Here is a 23,506-nt window from a genome sequence, read left to right on the forward strand (position 1 = left end):
TCTGAATCATACAAGCAACTATTAAATATATTTAGAGAAACAGCTATAAAACAGTTTTCCTACCACATCACCTGGTCGGTCAGCAAAACCTCCTGTTTCTTCATCTTGACAAGCCAAGATAAATTTTACAAGTTTTTCCTGTAAACATAAAACTATTCAAACCACCATATATCATTTACAAATTAAAGTAAGTTTGTAAAATTGTTTTCCATTGTATCATGTGCTTATCTACTAATTTGAAACAGATTAGTTTGTTACCAGGGATAAACAATAATTTGAGGTTAAATTTTTGTGTTTTTTTTGGTTGTTAAAAATTATTGCATGATATATATATTTAAAATATCTATTTCAAAAAACTTAAAACTCACTTTAACGAAAAGTTACTTTCATTATGACTTGTAAAGTCGTAGATGTCTATAAAGCATGTAAAAATGTATAGCATACGTCCAAAAAAACGTTTATAATTGTGTATTTTTTTGTTTAGAAAACTTCTAGTGTGTGTAAGTATGTCTTTTAAAGTGTTTGAAATGTGTAGCTCATGTCCATGAATCAAGATATTCCATTTCTTCAGTAAAGCATCCTCCTTTGGCCAAGTGTTAAATCTTTGCTAAAGAAGTGAAACATTTTGGTTTAAGATCTCATTTTAGTTACCTGAAGTTTAACTGAAAAACACAGTTTAAGTTTACAATATACAAGGGTTGTCAGAAAAACATTTATGGCCTGACCTAAAAATATTAAGTTTGAATTTTTTTTTATGAGTATGTAACACATTTATTTTAAAATGCCATGGAAAAGGTCAATCGTGATAGTCTGTTAAAGAAACTGACACTGCAGGTAATCCATAAAGACATAGAAGCACTGTTAGGAGAGGATACTCCAGTATATTCAACAGTGAAGAAATGATTTACTGAATTTAAGAACAGTAAACAATCATGTAAAAGATGATTTGAAGTCAGGTCAGTTGTTGACATTGATCACAACATAAAATGAAGACAAAGTTTATGATTTGGTTATATATGACAGAAGAACTCCATTAGAAAGTTATCAGAATTGGGAATCAGTACAAGTATTATTACAAACATTTTTAAATGACAGTTTGAGCATGAGGAAGGTTCATACCAGATGGATTCCAAATTATATTGTCATCTAAGCAGAAATGGATCCAAGTTGTTGAAAGCCAATTTATACTACAAAAGTTTTAATAGATTCATAACTATAGATGAAACATAGTTGCACCACTTAGACCCAGAGACAAAAGTGCAAAGTTTGCAATGAAAACACCCAAGCTCACCCACCCTAAAAATGTTCAAGTTACAACCCTCTGCTGGGGAAGTCATGGAATCATTTTTTTAGGATACCGAATGCATTTCACTGATTGATTAATTGGAAAGGAGCCAAAGCATTACAAAAGATTGTTATGCATCCTTAATCAACGACTGGCATCAAGAAATCACAGAAAAGGGAAAAGGATTACTCAAAAAAAGTGTATCTTCCATCAGGACAATGTCCCAAGTTCATAAATTATATGTTGCTTTCAATGGTATCCATAATGTAGGCTTCAGATTACACAGTCACCTCTTTTCCTCACTGAATTTAGCTCCAAGTGACTTTTCTCTCTTCTCCAAACTTTAAAATATTTCTGAAAAGTGAAAGATATCAGAATGATGATGATTTTGTCCAGTTAGGGCTTGAAGATTGAGAAGAATTTTTTTCAGAAGGGCTTAAAAATCTTAAAGCACTGCTGGCTCAAGTGTATAGATTCAGGAGGAGATTATATTGACAAGTAAATCATTGTTGAAAGTGTCTCATTCTTTTACAGGTAAGGCCATAAACTTTGAATACCCTTCATATTTAAAATTTGTAATTTTATCTACAAAATACCCAAAATAGATACCTTGTCTATCAAATACATATAATGTTTAGTTTCAATCTACACAAACTGCAAAAGACATTTATGAAAAAATACATAGCTCACATATAAAACAAATATTTGGAATGTATCACTGTAACAAAAATTTTAGTAATTTTAATACTTGTACACATTACTAAAAATATTTTGATATAAATTTTAATAGAAGTATTTCCAACTACAGATATAAGATTTTACGATTACAAACTCCTAATAAAACTCAATGTTTTAGTATGCAATTTTAGTAGTTAGTTTGACATTTCAACTTGCCTTGTCTATCCAGTGTAGTCTTCCCAGAATTTTTAATGAGGACAAAACCCACCATGAATAACAAACATCAGGTAATTTTTCTGGACGTCCTGGAAGAAAATATATTTAAATTAAAAATTCTAACACAATTCAAACAGCTTGTTGGTCTTTAGTTAGACCCTGAATATGGTTCTAATATTTGTTGAATCTTTAACAAAACCTCTCACCACTTAATCTCATTAAGCACTAATAAAAAAGATATGAACAAGCAAAAACAATGCACAAAAATTTCATTCACGAAACTTGGGAAATTTATATGATCAAACAAGTTAATAGATCACACCTAGAGAATCAAACCAACTTGAAGGTTTTTCAAAAAGTAAACCTTTCTTTTGCCAGTCAAACAAATCAGTGTACTGATCAATATTAGTAGATGAAACCACTCATTACCTACGTAAAAAATAAAATAAATCTCAGCAGAAATTAGTGAGATTAATTGCACTACTTACAGACTTAATGTAACTTGAATACTATTAGGAGAGCTGTAATTAACAAATCACAGGTAGTTTGGTGCATAAATAATTGATAAAAATGTGACAACAAAGGATCAACAAAAATAGTTCTCAGCACTAATTTGAAGAGAGGTTTAAAGTACCTCAAAAAACATGATTATAACAGCTGTCACAGCATTATGGGAGCTCTCAAAGCAAATTTCATGAAAAATACAAAATAATTATAAATTAATTTTTCTTTTTTTGGTATGATTGCACATTCTAACAAACAAACACTATTTATTCTTGCAGCTAGAGTTAAAACCTTTCAAATCTGAGATTTTTTTTATACATTTCCCTAATAAATGCTTTAAGATGCTCTCAGAGTATACAAAAGGCCATTTATGCAGCACACATGCTCAAAATTACATAACCATACTTATCCTATTGTGAATAATGTAATTAATTAATGTTTCTTATTTAACCTAATTACGTTTTACATTTTAGTAACATTTATAACAATAAATAAAAAAATGAATGTAAAAAAACAATAAATTTAAAATTTTAGGTTGAGTTTCTGTTCTTTTGGCTTTCAGATCTTGAGTTACCATAATTTCATGTTTTTGTAACAATGACAGAAGGATATATTTATTTTTATTTATTTCAAATATGCAGTTTAGAACAACATTATCATGCACTAAAAACATAATGTCCCAGAACTAATATAATTTAAGTGGTTTTTTTAATTAACCTTTAAATGTGTTAAACAAACTCCATTAACTGGTGAATCCAATTTTCTACATCAGCAAGTAATGAAATTGAAGCAAATAGTTCAAAAGTTATCATCAGAAGGAGCTAGCTTCATAAAGCATTTATTAACCTAAAACCATTTCTTTCTACAGGGTGTTCAGAAAGTCACTGTGCACTTATATATTTATTAACAGACATGTTTCAATATAGAATAAAGAAAGTAAATATGAATGACAATTATAAACAATGTTGAAAGTGACCCCTGTTGGCATCAATGCAGACCTGGATCCTTCTTATTTTGTTTCTAAACACAGCTATCAGTTGCTGGCTTGAAATAGACTGAATAAAATATGATTACAAAACTGCACAGTGACTTTTTAAACACCCTGTATTTGTCATAGATAATCCAACAGCAAACATCAGGAAGAATTACTGACATTTTTCGAAAGTTGCATTATAAGAGGGTGTGGCATGTAGGTTTGGCTTTCTTGCTTGTATTTCAATAAATAAAGAAGTTAGAAACTGGAATTATAGCTTAGCAATACAAATGATATGAGTGCAATTTGTAACAAATCAGATCATACATTGGTAGAACGAAAATCTAAAATATAGAATTTGAAGGAAGTGTTATGTATTACAGAAAAGTAAAGACTGAGAAAGTTATTTAAATATTTTCTTTTCAAATTAAGAAATTGAAACTTATATAATATTAAACTTTGGTTGGTTTTGAATTTTGCACAAACCTACATGAGAGCTATCTGCATTAGCCATCCCTAAATTGGCAATGAAAGACTAGGGGGAAGGCAGTTAGTCACCACCACCAACTCTTGGTCTACTCTTTTACCAATGAATAGTGGGATGGACCATCACATTATAATGCCCCAGGGCTAAGAGGGCGAGCACGTTTAGTGTGACAGGGATTTGAACCTGCGACCGTCAGATTACGAGTCGAGTGCCTTAACCACCTGGCCATGCTGGGACTATTAAACTTTGAATTATAAAATACATTTTGATGACAAGTTTACTGACATACAATGATAGAGTTGTTTAATTAAATGTTGAATACAACTCTGTAAAAAAGTTGTGACACGCATTTTGACCTACTCATAACTCATATGGTTTAAAATGTTCAATTACTATATTTTAATACAAAAATATTTGAAGATATGAAACATTTTTACAGCTTCTTATATACATATAAATTACTTCCCTAACTGATCCATTAATTTACACTGGTTTTAAGTAACCTTTACATAATTTGCAACTACTTCAATTACATACACAAAAATTGCTTAACTTTAATTATATTCTTATTTTAAAAGTTAACATTCTACCTACATTTTTAAGTTCTTTTGAGCTACACAACTTTCTCATTATTAAACTTTTTATCAAATCTTGCATCAACCACATTAATTTATTTAATATTCTTCTACTGATACTAAAGGATATAAAATTCAGGCTTATTCACTGGATTATGTAATGTAATATATTTTGGGCAATTATTATATTACTCCAGATAATAATGTGAACTAGTTGGATTTGTATAAAAACACGTGTTTCTAATGTTTTATTTTTAATAGCCCTATTTAGCATATTTTTAAAAAATCTGTGGATTATTTTACTTTGATGTTAATTTTAATAAATATTTCATATTTATTCAAGAAAGCTGTAAAAATTACTTTATTGTAATGCAATCAGTATTTAAACTGTAGAGGACAGTAAGGAGAAAAAGATGATACAATTTTTTGTTTTTTCTAATAAAGGAAAATGTTTTATTGCTAAGATTTAGTTTGTTCTCATTGTAAAAGTTATTTTGTTTCTCGCTTCATTCCAAGTAACATGTACAGATGTGAAACTGATATGGAATAACAACTAATTTCATTTGCTTTTAATAATTTACTCTATACATACATGTCCAAAAACAGAAATCATTTATGAAAGAAATTAGTTTAATCTCTGCATGTGTTTTACAAGATCAACAGAACTTTCCAGCTTATTACATGTCCAAAATTAGCATACCAAAATATATCACCAAACACATTTTAAATTCACCCCCCCAAATTGGCACATACACACAGGTTAAAGGCTATGTCATCACATTTATTGACTAGTATTCAAAATTTCATTGATCTACTATTTTACAAATGTATATCAGATTATAGATAATTCAAATGTTAGTATTACCCATTAGTGAATTTAATTTAAAAGGATATATTAAAAAGAAATCTTCAATATCGAGTTTTGTGTGTCACATGCTATGCTGAATGCAGCATTGATTCAAATTAGATGTTTGTGATGTCCAAATACAAAGCCTATAGTTCATTATGAATTAGAAACTCAAATTACCGATACTGAAGAGCTAGAATCTAAAACAAGAACCTCCTATCTTTTCTATTTACCGAGATGTTGCTGCATTCACTGAAACACATATAACAACTCTGCCCAACCTTTTCTACTTTTGAAAATGCTTACACACATCTATTTCTATGTATGGTGTGTGAATAACCAATCAAAATCTCAGAAAGTCCCCCTAGTGGCTTTCTCAGCCTCTATGAAGTATTTGAGTGGGAAACTTTCTTTTCATGCTATATTCCAAGCTTAAAATTTCATTTTTTTTTATACTCAAATACAGTTTAGTTACTGAGCTTGATAAATCACAGTGGAATTTTATGATTGCTTGGTTGGTTGTTTAGCATATTTTTGGCAAAAGGCAACTAGACTATCTGTGCCAAACAACCAGTAAAAACATAAAAGTAGTTTTATAATATGTAAAAATAAATAGAGATTAAAAACTAAACAATATCTAAGTGTCAGATATAAGAAACTCAAATTAAATATTATCAATGACTTCAGTTGGTCAATGGGGTTCATCATCTTCAAGGTCAAGGTCCTGGCATAACCACAGACTCGTGGTCAAGTTTGGATCAAATGACGGCATGATAGATCTTGAGTATAGAAAACTGATCCACTCCCCAAGAGGTGGAAGAGAGGAAGTGGAGGATGTTCATTGCCCTGATACATTTGAAACCTAGCTACTTTATGTAAGGAATGAAAGTAAACTTGTGGCCAAAGATAAGCTCCAAGAACTTTGCCTCATGGACCATGAGAACAACAACAACATCACTAAGTCATAGCTCAGGATTGGGGTGTAGATGCTGGTAGTGGCAAAAATACATGCAAATGGTTTTGGAAAAAGAAAAACTGTTTGCTGTAATCCACTTTAACAAGTGAAGGAAGGCAGTCTGAGCTGCTTCTCAATAAACTCTATACTCGACACAAGATTTGAAGTTGTTGACATAGATCCTGTTTTCAACAGCAAGAGGAAGCTGGATAATGATGGCACTGACTTTGATTATAAAATGTGACACTCAAGACTTAGCCGTGAAGGATTTCAAGTTCTTGTAGACTTGGAAATCTCCATTGAGATAAAAATTATGAATAAAAGTGGGCAAATGGCCACTCAACTCCTGTGAATGGAGGTTTAACATAATGCCATACCTCCATATAGTGTCCTAAGTCTTCTCAAGATCAAAGAAGACAGAACAAGACTCTCTCTCAAGGAAGGCTTCCCTGATTGATGTTTCAAGTTGAATAGTTGGTCCAAGGTGGAGTGCTGTTGACAGAAACCATACTGGGTGAATAAGAGGAGGTTGTTTGATTCAAGAAATCAAGGCCTTAATGTCACCAGGTTAGAACAGAAACTTTAACAGTTCATTGTATTAAAGGAACCATTATTACTTATGTGGATAAGAAATGGGTAGAGAGCCCTTCTGTTTATGACCACAGTTTTTCTTCAGTAGAAGGAGGTCTGTTGATATTTGTGGACCCGACCAGACACTGGAAGCCTGAGCTGAAGGAAGTGGACCTTGGCAGTCAATGAAAGGAACAGTGAGGAAAGATATAGAAGACATGAACTTGTCAACTTGTTTTTCCATAGAGAGCAAAAACTTTACATGGTTTGAGAACTACTCTGTTGGAGGCATGGAAAGATTTGTCTGCACTCCCACTATAGTAGTGAAATGTAGTGCAGTAGTATTTGTCCAAGATGGAGTGTGGAACAATACCTTTCAAGCCTCAGGGTAAAAAATGTTATGGACAATAAGCAAATATTGTACCTCTTTCTCCTCTATTCACATACGCCAAGATCAGTAGTAAGGGGGGTGGGAGCCACCACAATTGAAGCATTGAAAATCCAGTTAACACTTGTAGGTGTCAAGATGTTTTTTACTGTCCAAACCTCTGACACTGGAAACATCTGAGAGGGTGAGGAACACCTTGCCACACCTTACAGTTCAGATGACCTGCTTTAAGAGAGGTTTACATTCACCCATTTAGGGCAAGACTGGTAGTAAGAGGGGTGAAAATCACCACAATTGATGCAGTTATGGTTGACACTTGTAGGCAATGTAAGCATAAAAATTAATATACTTGTTGGTAACATACTTTAGTTCTCACAAGTGGAGATACAGTGAAAAGGAGAAATGACTTAGCTGGAGAAACCAGCAAGGATCTCTGATTCCAGGATGTTCTTCAAATCCATCCCAACAATCACTTCTTGAGAGGAATTCAAAGTAGCCTGCTGAGTAATCTTAATATGTATATCCCCAATGGTCTTCAACCTCAGGAGGAGTTTGCTATGCATAAGTGTAGATGTTTTCATGAATGTTTTCAGAGTACAACATCCTGACTGACTAGGGAGAGCCAGCAAGCTCCTCTAATCCATTCGGAATGAAAAAGTGAGACATTTACCCTAAGGATTTGTCAGATAAAGAACAAAGAATTAAAAATCGAGGTATAGGTTCCAAATGTGAAGGTGATTTCTTAACAGTCATCCATGCATGGTCATTTACCGATCAGCTTTTTTTTTTTTTTTTTTGAGAATTGGGAGATCCATTATAAATAAAAACTGATTCAAAGTCCACTGACCTCACCTACCATAAATTCCTATAAGAGGATGCCAAAACATCTACACTGCAGTAACTCCAGTGCTTTGTAAGCACAATACTCAAACACCAGCATCAGACACAATCTCCACAATACCTGTAGAGTACACCCAACATTGGTACTCAGTTGTGCTAGCCCAAAAGAATCAGCTGATTGACTTTGGGGAGCTACTCCAAAGCCACCTGTTTACAATAATTTAAAGCCAAATTGGTGTGCTACAGTGCCCCAGACACCACTCAATCACCAGTATCATCTCCTCCCCTTCACAGGTCACCACATACAGCTAACTTTCTCTGGGAGGTTCCCTCATCACGTACAGGAATCCACCACAAGGGGGGAGGGAATTCTATGGTATTGATACAGTAATTTATGACCAACTATTTGTGGGATTCCTTTGGAAAAAAGTAATAAGCAATATATATAGTTATTAAATAACCTCTTAATGCAGATGAAATGAGGTGATTCCACTTTCCTTCCACCACATCAAAATTAACATCATTTTTGACCACTGACATTAAAAGTTACTTGTATTAGTGCCACACTTAGAGCTGTGGGGGGAGAATTCATTGATCACCTTTCCTTCGTGGACAAATATATGGTTGTGGAGAGCTTTTTAATAAATTAATTTTTAACATTGTTTAGAACTGATATGAATAGTAATAATCATGCCTAGATTACACTATGTAACACAAATTTTGTTCCAGGATAGTATGTGTTATTTCTTAACTGCCTATGTTCTAAAAGTACTGAAAATAGCCATTATTCCCTTCAAACTTTGCTTTTGTGACCTGGATAATGAAATATAGAAATTATCCTATTTTCTATGTAAAATGGGCAAATTTGCACATTTTCATTTACACATGGTCTGAATAAAACAACATATGAATAAAAATTTACATGTATTTATACTAAAGTTATAAAAAATGTTTAGAAGTGAGTAGTTTTTCAAGATTTGCAATTGTAATGTAAATAACTTTCACGTATCAGCCCCCAAATATAGTCTCCCATCATGTATTCCTTATACGCTTCCAGGTCACAAAAGCAAAGTTTGAAGTGAAAATTAGGTCTTTTCCATTTACTTCAGGCATGAGAAACTGGGAAATAACACTTTCTGCCCAGAAACAAGAAAAAGTAAAAATTTTGTTACATAGTGTTATCATCTGGCAAAAAATATTAGTGCACACTGGTGATCACAATTTGTTTTTTAAGATTCCTGTTCAAATCAATGTGGGAAAATGATTACACAAATCACATCACTGTAGTCTAAGTGAAAATGCAACAAGAGAGCAAATTTCATCAACAGTAAATTAATAATTACCATTTAGTCCACCAGATGGTAACTGTCTCTCACACAACCACCATCCTAACAGGTCAGCATTCACATAATGTAGGTTTCCTGTAATGGCTAATGTTCCTAAGCAGCAGTAAATCTAAAAATTAGAGAAGACATTTATAAACATTTTGTAAATTTTAATAGTTCTATCCAAGATTTTTCTTAAATAAAAAGATTCACTTCTTGGGTAATAATATATCTTATATGAATTAGAAAATTGTATTTTGGGGGAAAACACAGTTTTGTGATATAACACTTGAAAACTATACAAAAGATTTGAGCTGAAAAACCTGTAATTCAAATTGAATTACTGGATTGAATCAAGGCAATAATAAAAAAATCTAATATAAAATTCAATTTCTAAATCTCAGATTTATCAAATTATTGAGAAGCCAAATGTACACTCAGTATGTTCTACATCATTTATTACAGTGAGTGTGGTACTTGGAAAAAGTACCATGTTTTTTTGTTTTATATTAACCTAGACAGGAAAGCTACTGGAAGTCCTCTATAAATAAATGTCACTCTCATTTGTGTTTTGTTACTAAAACGTCACCAATAAATTACTGCATAAGTTTCAATATAAATAATTTTTTTTGCCATAGTCATTTTTAAAATTTCTAAATGAGGCAAACATACTTTTTACCACATAGTGAATGTCAGTTCAATTTCCTGCCATCTTTGATAGTATGACAACTTAACTTGTCACATTGTGCTTATTACAACTCCAAACTACCCAAACCATTCAAGCACACAAGCAAAGACGGCATGAAAACAATCAGCTTTATGTATCTTATGTATGATATTTATTTATTTAGTTATTAATGTGTTTGGGTTGTTCTTTAATATTTTTTTTATTATAAGAAATATTTAGTTGATTGAAATCTAATAAAATTTCAAAGTTTAAAGACTTTCAAGTACAGTAAATCTGCTTTATTTTATGTGGTAATTACAAATGATGAAGACGCATGTTCACTTAGTTATTTTAAAATGTTTCTCAAGGATAATGTTAGGAAAGATTTATTTTATAATCTTATACCAGCTTTCTCTGGTGATGTCTTCATAATTTGGTTTAGAAATGTCTGGAAATTAAACTCTCCATACTTTCTCTTGGTGTAGTCAATAAATTTGTAGCACCTGTGCTGTAAAAAAGATGATGCTAATATTTTGTGTATATGATATACACTCATTCTTCATCCACAGTTCTTCTTGGCAAGATTTCTTAGTATCATGAATAAAGCTTTCCAGTGTTGGTGTGTTTGTCTTTTACTTGTGTTTTAAGTAAATAAAGATTAGTTTTCACTTTTTTTTTTTACATTGAGTACAGTTTCTTCTTTTCATCTCAGACAAGTCAATTTTGCAATTTTAACCCTACGGTACACATCCTGGCTGTTCCTACTGTTACTTGTGATTACTATTTGGAAGTTAAGTTAATGAATCTGAAAATAATACAAAAGTAAGAAGTATTTCATATTTTTTACATTTTTAAATTCTAGCTTTACCTAATTAGCTTTTCAAAGGAAAACAAAAGGTCCTTCTCGATGACGAGAAACCCACTTAAAATAAAAATGCATCTCAGAACGGATGGTATGGGCATTAACTCTTTTATTGATAAGCAGAGAACATTTTGACCTTCCTAGGTTATCTTCAGAAGATGAGATACATTTAAAAAAAAAGGTGTTTAAAAAACAAGTCAAAATTAATGAAGAAAGAGTTAGTAAACTTACCTGTCCAGCATGAGTCTCAGATCCAGGTTTACACCCAAATCCACCATCAAAGTTCATACAAGATAAGATAAACTCCACAGCAGTATCAACATTGATAGCATCAATCCTACCCTGGTGAATAGAAAAAAAAAACTCTAGTTGAAATAAAATGGCTATCAATGTGTGGTGTGCTTTACTTTTATATAACACCTTGTATAAATATGTTGAGATGTGGATATTGTTACACTATTCTATACAATAACTTAAGTTTGAAGAAAAGATTTTATAAAAAAACATTTCTCAAATTTGATTCAGTGGTAACTAGTTGTTATTACTATATGATAAAAGTAACATTTGTTTATCTGTTATGTTTTTGTTACTACACGAAAAAGAAGTTGTTTGGTGATCTGGTAACTATTTGCCATTACTGCACGATAAAAGAAATACCATTTGATCGTGTGGTAACTTTTTGTCGTTGTTACATATGGCAACTTGTCTTTACTATAAGACAAAAGTAATGTTTATTTATCTGTTTTTTTATTATTACTACATGATAAAAGTAATGTTATTTGGTTATATGGTAACTATTTGTTAATACTACACGATAAAAGTAATCTCAAGAAAGTTGGGACTAAGCACATACTCCTTGCCAAAGGTGTGCATAACTAAAACTGGATATTCAAGTCTAAGAAACATAAAAAAATAAAGTAAAAAATAACAGCCATTTCAGCATCTTTGGCTCTGAAACTAGCATTTAAATCGTGATCATGTTTAAAGAAAAGCCATGAGTATGGTTTAAGGTAAAGGTGATTTAAATTTTTCTGACAGTATTAAAACTTATGACGAAGAATGAATAATGCAAAAGACTACAAGTTTACAATCTCAAAGGATAGATTACAACATCTGTCATTATTTAAGTTTTTTTGTATTGAATAGTTGAAAGATCTCTGATTATGGGCTTCATTTTTGTGTTCAGCCCATTACAGAAAAGAGACAGAGGTGATGAACATCTGAGTGCAGGAGATACTAAATATAATGAGTGTATATTTACAGAGATTTGTATGTTATAAAAAAGACAAAATTTGTACTAAATGATGTTACAGAATTCAGTTAAAAAACTAACATTTATTAGCATTAAACTTTACTTGAAATTGCTAAAATTTTTAATGATTTCAGAAAATTTATTTACTTACAAAAAATATGCAATATCATGTGTAAGACTGTTTTGTGAATGGTACTTACAGAATTATATAAAACAAGTTATTACACTTTGCTTAAGATAGTTTTTCTATACAACCTGTGTTTCCTGTATTACATGTAATAATGTCTTAATATCATAGCTTTCTTGTAAGGTTCCTGCACACATGATTCTTGTGTCTTGAACTAAACTATTAAGATACTGCAGAAAATTCCATCAGAGTTTCAATGAAACTTATTCAGTTCATGAGTAATAATACTTTTAATTGTAAACTGCTGTGCTAAAAATAACATTAAGAAATGAAAAATGATTACACCTATTATTAAACAGCAGCTAATACTTTCACTATATTTCAGTGTATACTAATGTATAGCCTAAAGTAATCTCACAACTAAGTTTTTCTCATACCATACTTTTAAATGGGTCATTCCATGTCAAATCATCCAGATTTTGGAAAAATTTTCCAGGTGACCCCCTCAGAATGCCTTGAAAAATTTCACATGTGCTCATCTACCCATATAATGAAACATTGTAAAGATTAGATCAATATCTGTAAGAGGTTCTGATTTACAGCCCTGTAAAATTTAGTGTTTTTTTGTTTTGTTTTTTTGACAAATTCATTTCCAGGCAGATTTGGCTGCTTAAAACTGCAAGAGTAATGGTGGTAGAAGACTGAAATTTGCTACACTGACTGAATTAATCTCATAGAATTCAAAAAATGGTCTCAAACCAAGTTTCTCTCTCTTAGGATTTGCATAGTGAGGCAGTAAAATAACCTGAAAACCCAAAATCATAAAAAATATTGGTTTATGTAATAAGCCATAGCTCTAAGACTTAATATGATACAAAGCTGAATTTTGATTTCTAATTTTCTATAACATATCAGTTGATAAATCAGCAATTGTTGTAATTAAAAGTCTATTAGATCTCCTGTAAAAAATGTAGTTGATTAAACTTATGATTTAGCTAAAAATAGCCCTACTTCAGGCTACAATTTGACCATGTCACCAGTTATTCAGCCTTTTCAGATTTTTACATCTCTGAATATGATCTACAAAAAAAAGCAGGATGGTGTTCAACCTAATTTTTGCTTTATAATTTTTTAAAGTATCTTCTGACCATATGTTGTTTACTTAGAAAAAAACAAACTTCAATTCAGGTGTATTACTGTGTGCAAATATATCCATACAATTGTGAAATAATTGATGAATTCCATTGAAACATTCTAATCAGCCTTTACCATATATTCTTACATCTCTGGACATGATCATAAAAAAAATCAAGGTTGTGAAAAATAATGAATTATCAAATTTTAAGTGTCTCTGATATGTACCATTGGGCAAAGGATCACATTCAGGGCATTCAGTTCTTTCTTGTCAAACAGGAATCAGTCCTGCAGAACTGTGTAAAGTTTGATCAACTTGAGCATTTTATTCCCCACTCTACCAACAAATTGTATATAAGAAGGCTGTCAGAGGATGATGTGTACACAGTTGTAACTGTTGGTAGTAACAGTGAAAGTGATGCTGCAGCAGCTGAAATAGGGTCTAATGATAGCAATAACAATTATCAGCCAGGGAAATATGTGGCTTGCATATACGATCATGAATGGTATGTGGGAAACATAAAAGATAGATCAGATGAACATTCCGATGTGTTGGTATTATTTATGAAGATATCAAGAAACAAACTGTTCTCATGGCCTGCAAGGTCATGTATAGATGAAAGCTGGATTCCTTTCCAACATATTCTTTGTCTGATAAGTGCATCAACCGTGCAAGGCAGTAGTGCTCACCACTATGTTCCAAGTCAAAGTGATCTCAACATAATCAAACTCAAATTTCAGAAGTTTATTCAAGCTGTCTGAACAAAGCAATGTTTATTTGATGTTGTTAAGGCTAATTTATCACCAAAGTAATTTTTGAAACATTGCATTGTCACGATTATTTTTGCGTTTGGTGCGACTATAATCTTTCTCAGTTATTCCCTGTTGTAGCACTGTGCTTTTTGTGTCTGATTTACCTTTGTATTTATTATATTATGAATCTTAAACTCAGCCATATCTGCATAACTATAATGTATACACAATCTATTTGCATTGCCATGTGATCTAACTACTTATGGCAATAAACTTGTTCAGAAATGAATTAATTCTTTCTTGTTTCTTACAACTTCATTATTTAACATTGTAAAAGGCTGGTTAGAATATTTCAGTGGGATTCATAAACTTCTGACAGATATTTTTCAAAATTGTATGGATATATTTGCTCACAGTAACACACCTGAACTGAATTTTTTAAAATAAAAAACGTATGGTCAGAGGATACTTTAAAAAATTATAATGCAAAATGTAGGTTGAACACCATCCTGATTTTTACTCAGAGATGTAAGAATATATGGTAAGAATCTAAATATGGTGAATAACTAGTGACATGGTCAAACTGTGGCCTGAAGTAGGGCTATTTTTAGTTAAATCATAAAAAGTTGCATGCAACTAAATATTTTTACAGGAGATCTAATAGACTTTTAACTACAACAATTGCTGATTTATCAACTGTTATGTTATAGGTAATGTGAAAAAAATATTCAGCTTTGTATCATATTAAGTCTTAGAGCTATGGCTTATTAAATAAGCCAATGTTTTTTATGATTTTTGGTTTTCAGGTGATTTTACAACCTCACTATGAAAATCCTAAGAGAGATAAACTTGGTTTGAGACCATTTTTGAATTCTGTGAGATTAATTCAGTCAGTGTAGCAAATTTCAGCCTTCTACCACCATTACTCTTGCAGTTTTAGCAGCCAAATCTGCTCAGAAAGGAATTTGTCAAAAAAAAAAACAACAAAAAACACACTAAATTATACAGGACTGTAAATCAAACTATTACAGATATTGATCTAACCATTGGCGAGGTTTCATTATATGGGTAGATGAGCACATGTGAAATTTTTCAAGGCATTCTGTGGGGGTCACCTGCAGCCCCCTGGATGATTTGACATGGAATAACCCAGATATAATCTATACAATATATTTACTACAGTAAAAGCTAACTACCATGAAACTGTCAGAGAGTGGTTAACATTTTGAATTTTTTCTTCATTTCAATTTCCTCTTAATTTATTCTCCTTAGTATTTATTTATGCACAACTACGTAACATGTTATGGTACTGATAAATAGATGTAAAGAAGTAGTGATGCAGGAAGAAGGAAAGAAATTAATGGTATTTTGACTGTTTTATAAATTTGCACACACAAATATGCCTATGGAAAACATTTCATGCAAGAAAAACTTACCAAAAGTGCTAAACAAGCTATAGCACAAAATGAAAATCTGGTATCTACCTCACCTACAAAAAAAACAAATTTTATTTGCATGTTTTTAGGGTTGTAGTTTTGTCCTAAACTTCTAGACACTATATTTGTAATTTGTTCTTTGTTTTTCACATACAGTGTTGCATCTTGTTAAAAAAATCAAACAATGTAATCCTTGAATGATAATTATTTACATATTTTTAATACATTAAAAATAATATTTTCAACTTTATAAGTCTTTTGCAACATGGATAACTGATAGAATATTAAATAAAATTACAAAATACATATATTTGAAATTATAAAGTAGAACAGATATTAGATAAATATGAAGTTTATAACATATGTGAAGTAAATTAGTGACTAGTGACTTTTCGGATACAATTCAACAAAGCACACAAAATACCATTTCATTCAAATAACAATGTACCATTAAATCAAGGACTAAGTAAACAAAATCCCTTGAGGAAACTTTTCAGGACTTTTGGATTTTAAGATCTTCAAATGTATCAAAATAATAAACCAAGAAGAAAACAATTTACCAAAAAACTGAAAATTATTCCTATTGAAATTGGTGGTAAGTTTCTGTGGGTGTGTATAATTACATAACCATATGCAAATAAAATTAAAGACCAATAATTATGCTATAATAATAAACTAAGGGAATTACATCTACAAGAGAGAAATTTCCACATCAAGCATTTGTTGTATCACACGTGCATATTTTTTTTATAAACACTAGTTGTGATGAATATCTAGCATCTCTATCATTCTGGAATTCTTTCAGGGTGAATACCACTGGGAAGAAGTTGATACTTGCCATGATTATCAAATGTTTAAGGCATTTATCTCAGTATCTTCTGGCAATGAAACAATCTTTCTAACAGTGAGTAAACTGTAAAATGTTCTCTGAGAGGTGATAATTGGACAAGGTACTGCTTTCATAAAATAGTTAGAGATAAATTATTATATTAGTTTTGCTAAATGATAGTACTTGCTGACAGTTAAGTATGGACTGACTAGACAAGAGTTAGCAAGATCATGAATAGTGAAAACATTTAATATACAATATTTTTTCATGTAAATTTGCAGTATAAAATGCTGGCAATTACAACTAATAACATAATTCACATACATCTATGTGTTAAAACTTGGTTCAACCATAAACAGGTACAGAGGAAGTGGTTGTCACAAGTTTACATCACAAGAGTTAGCTGTGCCACAGGTAATGCTGATCTTCAGTGTTTTCTACAAAGACAACACTAACCATTAATTCTTCTTTATATACTTTTCTCAGTGTTAAGACTAAACTGAATGGAATGAGCTTTAATATTTTTCTGTTCACATTTCAGGGCGTCAGAGCCTCATGGCTCTGAGGTATTGATGCTGAGTAGCTCATCTTGTCATTTCTCATGCTTGAGATCTAAGAGGTAAGAGCAAGAAGATGGCTTGTGACTGGGTGTGGATATTGTTATAAGTTTAAGTTTATTCATTTAATTCTGCATGTTTAATATTATAATTCTAATGGGTGTCTAAAAAAGTCTGAGCTCAAAATCAGTAAGGAAATCATACATGACCATTAGTTGCAATTATGAGATACAGGCAGGTATATGGCAAGATGCTTAATCTAGAATTTATTTTTTCATCCTTAGATTAAAAAAAAGGTTTGGTAGTTTAGGCCAAATAGCCGAGTAAATAATCAAAATATTGGGTGTTGTTATGACACAAAAAATGTAACACTAATTTTGTAATTTTTATTAGTTTACTAACTTGTTCATTCAAGTGTGGAAAACTAAAGTTGTTCCTAACAATAATACTTGGTGTGAAAATTGTCTGTTAGACAACCCAGCCTATACATCTTATTTGATACACTGTAGTGCTTTGGCATTCAAAAATATATTAAAAAGTGTCAAAATACAGTAAGTTTCAGTTATTTTTTTTTTTTAAACTAAAGCAGAATAAAGCTATGGTGTAAAATATAACCCTGAGTATGCATACCAATACTACAAATAAACCCGAGTATGCATAACAATATTACAAACACACACATAAAAAAAACTACAGATGTTATAACTAGAACTTAACAATGAACAAGTTGTGTTGAAATAAATATTCAAACAAGTTTTAAAAGTAAATTGGGTATTATTTATTCATTACTTAATTCAAGTTTATGTATAGGTTTCAGTAAGTTACACACACTGTTATTTGTATTCCTCAGTTCAAACTCTTTATCAAAATAACTAAGAGTAAGTGTTAAGAAACAGCCACAACCTTCTGAAACATTTAACTTCCCAAGTGTAAGTGACAATATTAAATTTTGTGTTAAACATATCAATTAAAAAATAATTCTTTATCTGCAGACATAGCCTCATAAGTATACAACAGAAATTAAGTAAGACTCCTTCTATTGTAATAAATAACTTATACGTCACTTAGACTACATTTGGGTACATATCATCCCTCATCAACAAACTTAAACAAAAGCAAATCAACAGCTTAAAGCTCTGAAATCATACAAACATTATATAAAAAGTCTAAGAGTTTAGTTATGCTTGATATAATAGGTTAAGGTTAAATAAAAAGATACATTATAATTATTTCAGCCTATTTAAAGAGGTATTTCCATGATAAAATCCTTCTGAGAAATGCTGATAAATTGCAGTGAAAGATCTAAAATTGCAACTCACATGCTAATGAAGTTAAGCCTAATAATGCTGGAGGAATTGGATTTTGTGTTTAGGATTAAGCAACTTAAGAACATTGCCATTTCTTTTATTGTATTCTAAAAGCTATATTTTTAAGAATGCAACATAGATATAGGAAAATGGAGTATCTATAATTTCATGTTTGTATAAGATTTGCACTATTCCTGTGTGAAAGTTAGAAATCAAGTATAGAAATAAAATAAAGGGTTCACTGTTTAACTTTACCCATCATTAAAGATAAATTTTAGGCCTACAAAAAGGAGCCAAATAACAGTTGTTGTTTGAAAGTACTTTAAAACTAATGGTTTAAATATAAAAGAAATTAAAAGACATTTTCTTTGAAGCTATAACTGCAGCATAGTGACAAATATATGCCACTGTCAATGATGTTTGGATTGTTAAGACATGAAAAATCATCTTACCCCACTTGTCTCCATAAAAGCTTCCATCTTCCTGTTGCAAGTTTTTTACATAATCAACCACACCAGAAATATCAATTACATCAAGGGCATCATAGATGGTAAGAATCTAAGTAGGTAAAGAAGCAAATTAATACCTCATTTTTTCTTAAAGTGACCATAAAAATAATAATAAACTACACTATAAATCTGATTTTACTTGAGCAATTTATTCTTACTCTATATATGAATACTTTTTATTGATCTTATGTGGTGGTGTATTGCTAAGTAAGTACCAAAATGTATAATCTACAGCATAACCGTGAAAGTGGGATCCATTCAAATAATGATAGAATGGCATTCTGGCTAAAAATCAGAGTACACATACACTGTTTCCACCACACTATACCTCTGACCTTATAAAGGATTGTGACTTTCTTAAAAATCCTCAGTACTTTTGTTCTTAAGAGCAATGAACCTTTTGTATTTTTTCTTCCACAATACTAAAATTTCCAATAATACTAACTACACTATACTTCTGACCTTATAAAGGATTGTGACTTTCATAAAAACCTTAGTACTGTTTTGTAGGAGCAATGAATGTAATAAACCTTTTGCATTTCTTTTCCCACAATACCAAAATTTCCAGTATTTACTTCTGCTGAAAATATAGCTATTTTTCAATATCCAGGGTTTTCATCCTCTGCTCATCTAGGTATTGAACATGCTTGCTGCAGTTTTTTTATACTTCACTCAAATGCCCTTGCCAAATTATAATTTGCAAATTCTTCATTTTAAATGCACCCTCTGTCTAGATACTATGTATAATCACCTCATTCAGACAATGTAATCACTTTTCTTATAAAACATAAACCACCTCTCATTGGTGAGGCATGGCAAGAGAGTGTCAGTGGAGGTAAGTATTATTGAAAATAAATTTTCAACTTAGGGAAATGTTAACTTTCAAAACATACATCTGTAACAATAATTCATTATAGACCTTATGAATCAACATGCAAAGAACCACAATAGGAAAACTGGAGATAAGTCATGAGAAACTGAAGCATCCCAATGAATGAACAATTGATTCTTAGTATCTCAAAAGGAGTTAGTATCGGCTGCATAACACTTCACGCCCCTGACAGGGCATAACAAATGATCAGGATCAGATTGGTCATACAGATGAGAAATGGCTGGCAAATGGATTGGCAAGATGGTCATTTCCCTTCCCTGATTGCCAGTCTTGGGAAGAAAAGACATATCAGGGTTAAAGTAGGACAAATGTGGAATTATAGAGAGTCCAATGCACATGGATTGCTAACATCTCAGACTGATAATGTCCACAACTCAACAACAACATATTATTTAAGAAAAACAACAACAAGGAACATGACACTGAGAACTCAAAAGGGAAGAAGAGACAACAGATGTAAAATAACTGTAAAATATCAATTCAGTAATTTGAAAAGGTCACTTGGGCTGAAGGATACAAAATAATTTTGAGTAGACCTAAAAATAGTGGATAAGGATGCCTTACATAAAGCTTCTGTAGACAAAGCAAGACTCCTCTCAAACACCAAAGTCATAAAACAGAATATGGTAGATACTTTAGGTTGAAGAGGGTTTAAATTACCTTAATATACCACTAACAATAAGCATGTCATTTTCATCAATAAATGGCCATAGGTGATCTATGGAGAGATTTAATTAAATACAGAGAAACTTTAACTGCTTATGTTAGGCCAAAGACCCCATAACTTCCAGCCATGAAGACTGAGTTTACAAACATCTGGGTGGAGAATGTCTGATAGAGATTGTCTCAAAAGATATGGCCAATATTAAAGAAGTAGAAGTATCTGCATTCCTACAAATACCAAAGAAGCAAAAATCATGTTTGAGCTGGGCAATAACAGTGTAACCAAGAGAATATGACAGGGAGGGGTAAGCAGAAACCAGGAAACGAAAATTCTCTCCAGCCAGTTCCAGGTCATTTATTTGCAAAAGCCATCTTAGTAATACTCTCAATCCACATATATGTCTCCATCTCATAATGGATCATATCATGGACAGCTTTGACTCAGAGTGACCCCTCCCTTGTTTGTTGAGAAACACCAGACTGCAGAGGTGGAAGGAAAAAAAGTCTTGTTGGCCTCCATAGTAGAAACATTAACTTGAGAATTAATACCTGTTGGTACTTTTTTTTTCATATAAATGATATATATAAACAAAAGATATAACTGTAGAAATATCAACCACATTAAAAGTGGCAACACAAATTGTGAATAATCACAACACTCGTTTACAGAAACCTATGCAGAGAAAATGATAACATTATCAGAATGAAGTGTGTATAATCCATTAAAACAGGAGATAAGTCATGAGAAACTGAAGGATCCCAACGAATGAACAACTGATTCTTAGTATCTTAAAAGGAGTTAGTATCAGCTGCATAATATTTCATAGCCCTGACAGGGAACAACAAATGATCAGGTTTAGATTGGTCATACAACAATATCTATCTGGTTGGTGAATTTTGAAAATTAGAATCTTCCAAGGACATTTGAGTAGGTAATAAAAGACTGAAGCAAACATGCTCAATGCTTAGATGAGCAAAGAGTAGAAACCCTGGAGATTGAGAAATAGCTATAGTTTTGGAAACTTAAGAATTGTCTTAATGGCAGCCACATTTGCTCATTCAAGTAAAACTTTGTCTTAAATTATTACAGTGATAAGTTCTTTCACCCACCCAGTTAACAACCAACCAACCAACTTGCAAAATACCATTGTGTAAATTAATGATAACAGCATACCTGCACAGCACTCAATGTATACAGGAGATGAGGATCATGGCCCTTGCTGGCTCCAATACCTCCACACACATGCTGACATTCCCGAACAAAATCTAGAATCTGCTGTTTGTCTAGAAGATCCAAACTTCCCATCAAATCCATTGCTGTTATTCCCCAGTAAATTCCACTCATTCTCAGATATTCTGTCATGCAGTATTCCTTAATGAGAGAATTGCATGTTTAGTATACCTGCTTAGCTACAAGATGCTTGTCATTCCAGTTCACAATAAAGTAACAGAACCATAACAAGCTTGTAAAATAAACACATATAATAATTCTAACAGTTAAAGAAGTTTTTAATGATCAAGTGTTTTTCATGAATTAAAAATGTTAGACTTATGAGTGAGAATACTTACATAATTATCTTTTTTGGTCCCATAAGCTGATAAATAGTCTTGATGCTTTTTTAAAAACAACAGTTTTGTTGAGTTTTCTGAAATTATTACATCCTTTGTAAGCATGTTCTAAAAAGTAAGAGAAATAATAAATATAACCTTTAACATATTCAATCTATCTTTTTGACCTCTCTTACACAAATTGCATGAGCTATATCTTCATTTCTATAAACTTTTCATTGTGAAAGACTAACAGTAGAATTTCCTTAGATATTTCATTTAAGATTTGATATGTTTGACAGTACAGACTTAGTATTTCAAAAAAAAAAAAAATCATTCCATATTAATGAAAAATAATTATCATGGCTTTCAATTTAAAAGATGGTAATGTTTCAGTGGTTAAATCCCACACTTCCTATTGAGGCAGACTGTTGAATAAGTGATTAAAGCTTTAAACCATATATTGGTCTTGTTAGAGGTATAAGCAGAATTTAGCTATACGAGACAATGAAACAAGTGTGATACTCTTAGACACAAGAAACTGGAAAATGATAAATGCATTTCTTTATTCATTCAGTATTTGTGTGTGTGTATAAGGGTAGAGACAATTCATGATGACAAGAAACCCACAAAGTAAAAATATACCTAAGGACAGCTAATATACGTATTAACACTTTTACTAATAAAGCAGAAAACAGTTCAGCCTTCTTAACCCAAAAATGACCTAAGAAGGTCAAAACGTTGTTCTCTGCTTTGTTGGTAAAAGTGTTAATACCCATACCAGCTATCCAGGGGTATGTGTGTGTATATGTATTATATATACATGTACCTATACCCTGTTATATCCTAGTTAAAATTCTGTAGATGCTCACATTTTCTCTTGTAACATAACTGTGTTGATTCCCATCAAGGTAGTAATTACAGTTCAAGTTAAGATAATATACATGCATCACCTTACACATACCATAAGGAAGCTAGTAATGAAGACATGCAATTGTTATGTAGAATTTGAAGGTTGGAGGAAAAGATGAAAGCTATTCTAATTAAAGTAGAGGCAATAGATAAAGAGAAGTGTGGACTCTGGGAAGTGGCAGTAGGATTTTAGGAGAAGCTTAAGCTTTTACATGTAACGAATACATCAGCTAACAATGACTTTCAGGAAGGTAGAAGTAGTACTATTAGAGTTAAAATTTGTGAATTTATCTATAATGAGCCTATTCTGTTAAACAATAAATTTCAGCCTTTAGCTTCTACAGATGAGGAACTATTGGAAGAGAGGAAAACAAAAGGATCATAGAAGGATGTAGATAATAAGGATGTTATAGTT

General features: G+C 31.6%; 1 protein-coding gene across 4 annotated transcripts in view; it reads right to left on the reverse strand.

The window, feature by feature from the left end:
* RabGGTb (geranylgeranyl transferase type-2 subunit beta) overlaps window positions 1-23,506 on the reverse strand; it is a 31,702-nt gene that overhangs the window by 4,268 nt on the left and 3,928 nt on the right. For 3 of the 4 annotated variants that reach the window (XM_076464811.1, XM_076464810.1, XM_076464813.1), the window contains exons 2-9: window positions 22,201-22,308; window positions 21,806-22,003; window positions 19,020-19,125; window positions 15,875-15,927; window positions 11,404-11,514; window positions 9,662-9,773; window positions 2,180-2,268; window positions 64-138 (exon numbers count right to left, since the gene is read on the reverse strand). In XM_076464811.1, the coding sequence (XP_076320926.1) occupies window positions 64-138; window positions 2,180-2,268; window positions 9,662-9,773; window positions 11,404-11,514; window positions 15,875-15,927; window positions 19,020-19,125; window positions 21,806-22,003; window positions 22,201-22,305 (849 nt within the window). In that variant the 5' untranslated portion in view covers window positions 22,306-22,308. Of the gene's footprint in view, window positions 1-63; window positions 139-2,179; window positions 2,269-9,661; window positions 9,774-11,403; window positions 11,515-15,874; window positions 15,928-19,019; window positions 19,126-21,805; window positions 22,004-22,200; window positions 22,311-23,506 lie in introns of all 4 variants that reach the window. The other variant, XM_076464812.1, reaches the window with a different exon arrangement.

Source organism: Tachypleus tridentatus, chromosome 10 (genome assembly GCF_004210375.1).
Source record: "Tachypleus tridentatus isolate NWPU-2018 chromosome 10, ASM421037v1, whole genome shotgun sequence".
Classification (NCBI taxonomy): domain Eukaryota; kingdom Metazoa; phylum Arthropoda; class Merostomata; order Xiphosura; family Limulidae; genus Tachypleus; species Tachypleus tridentatus.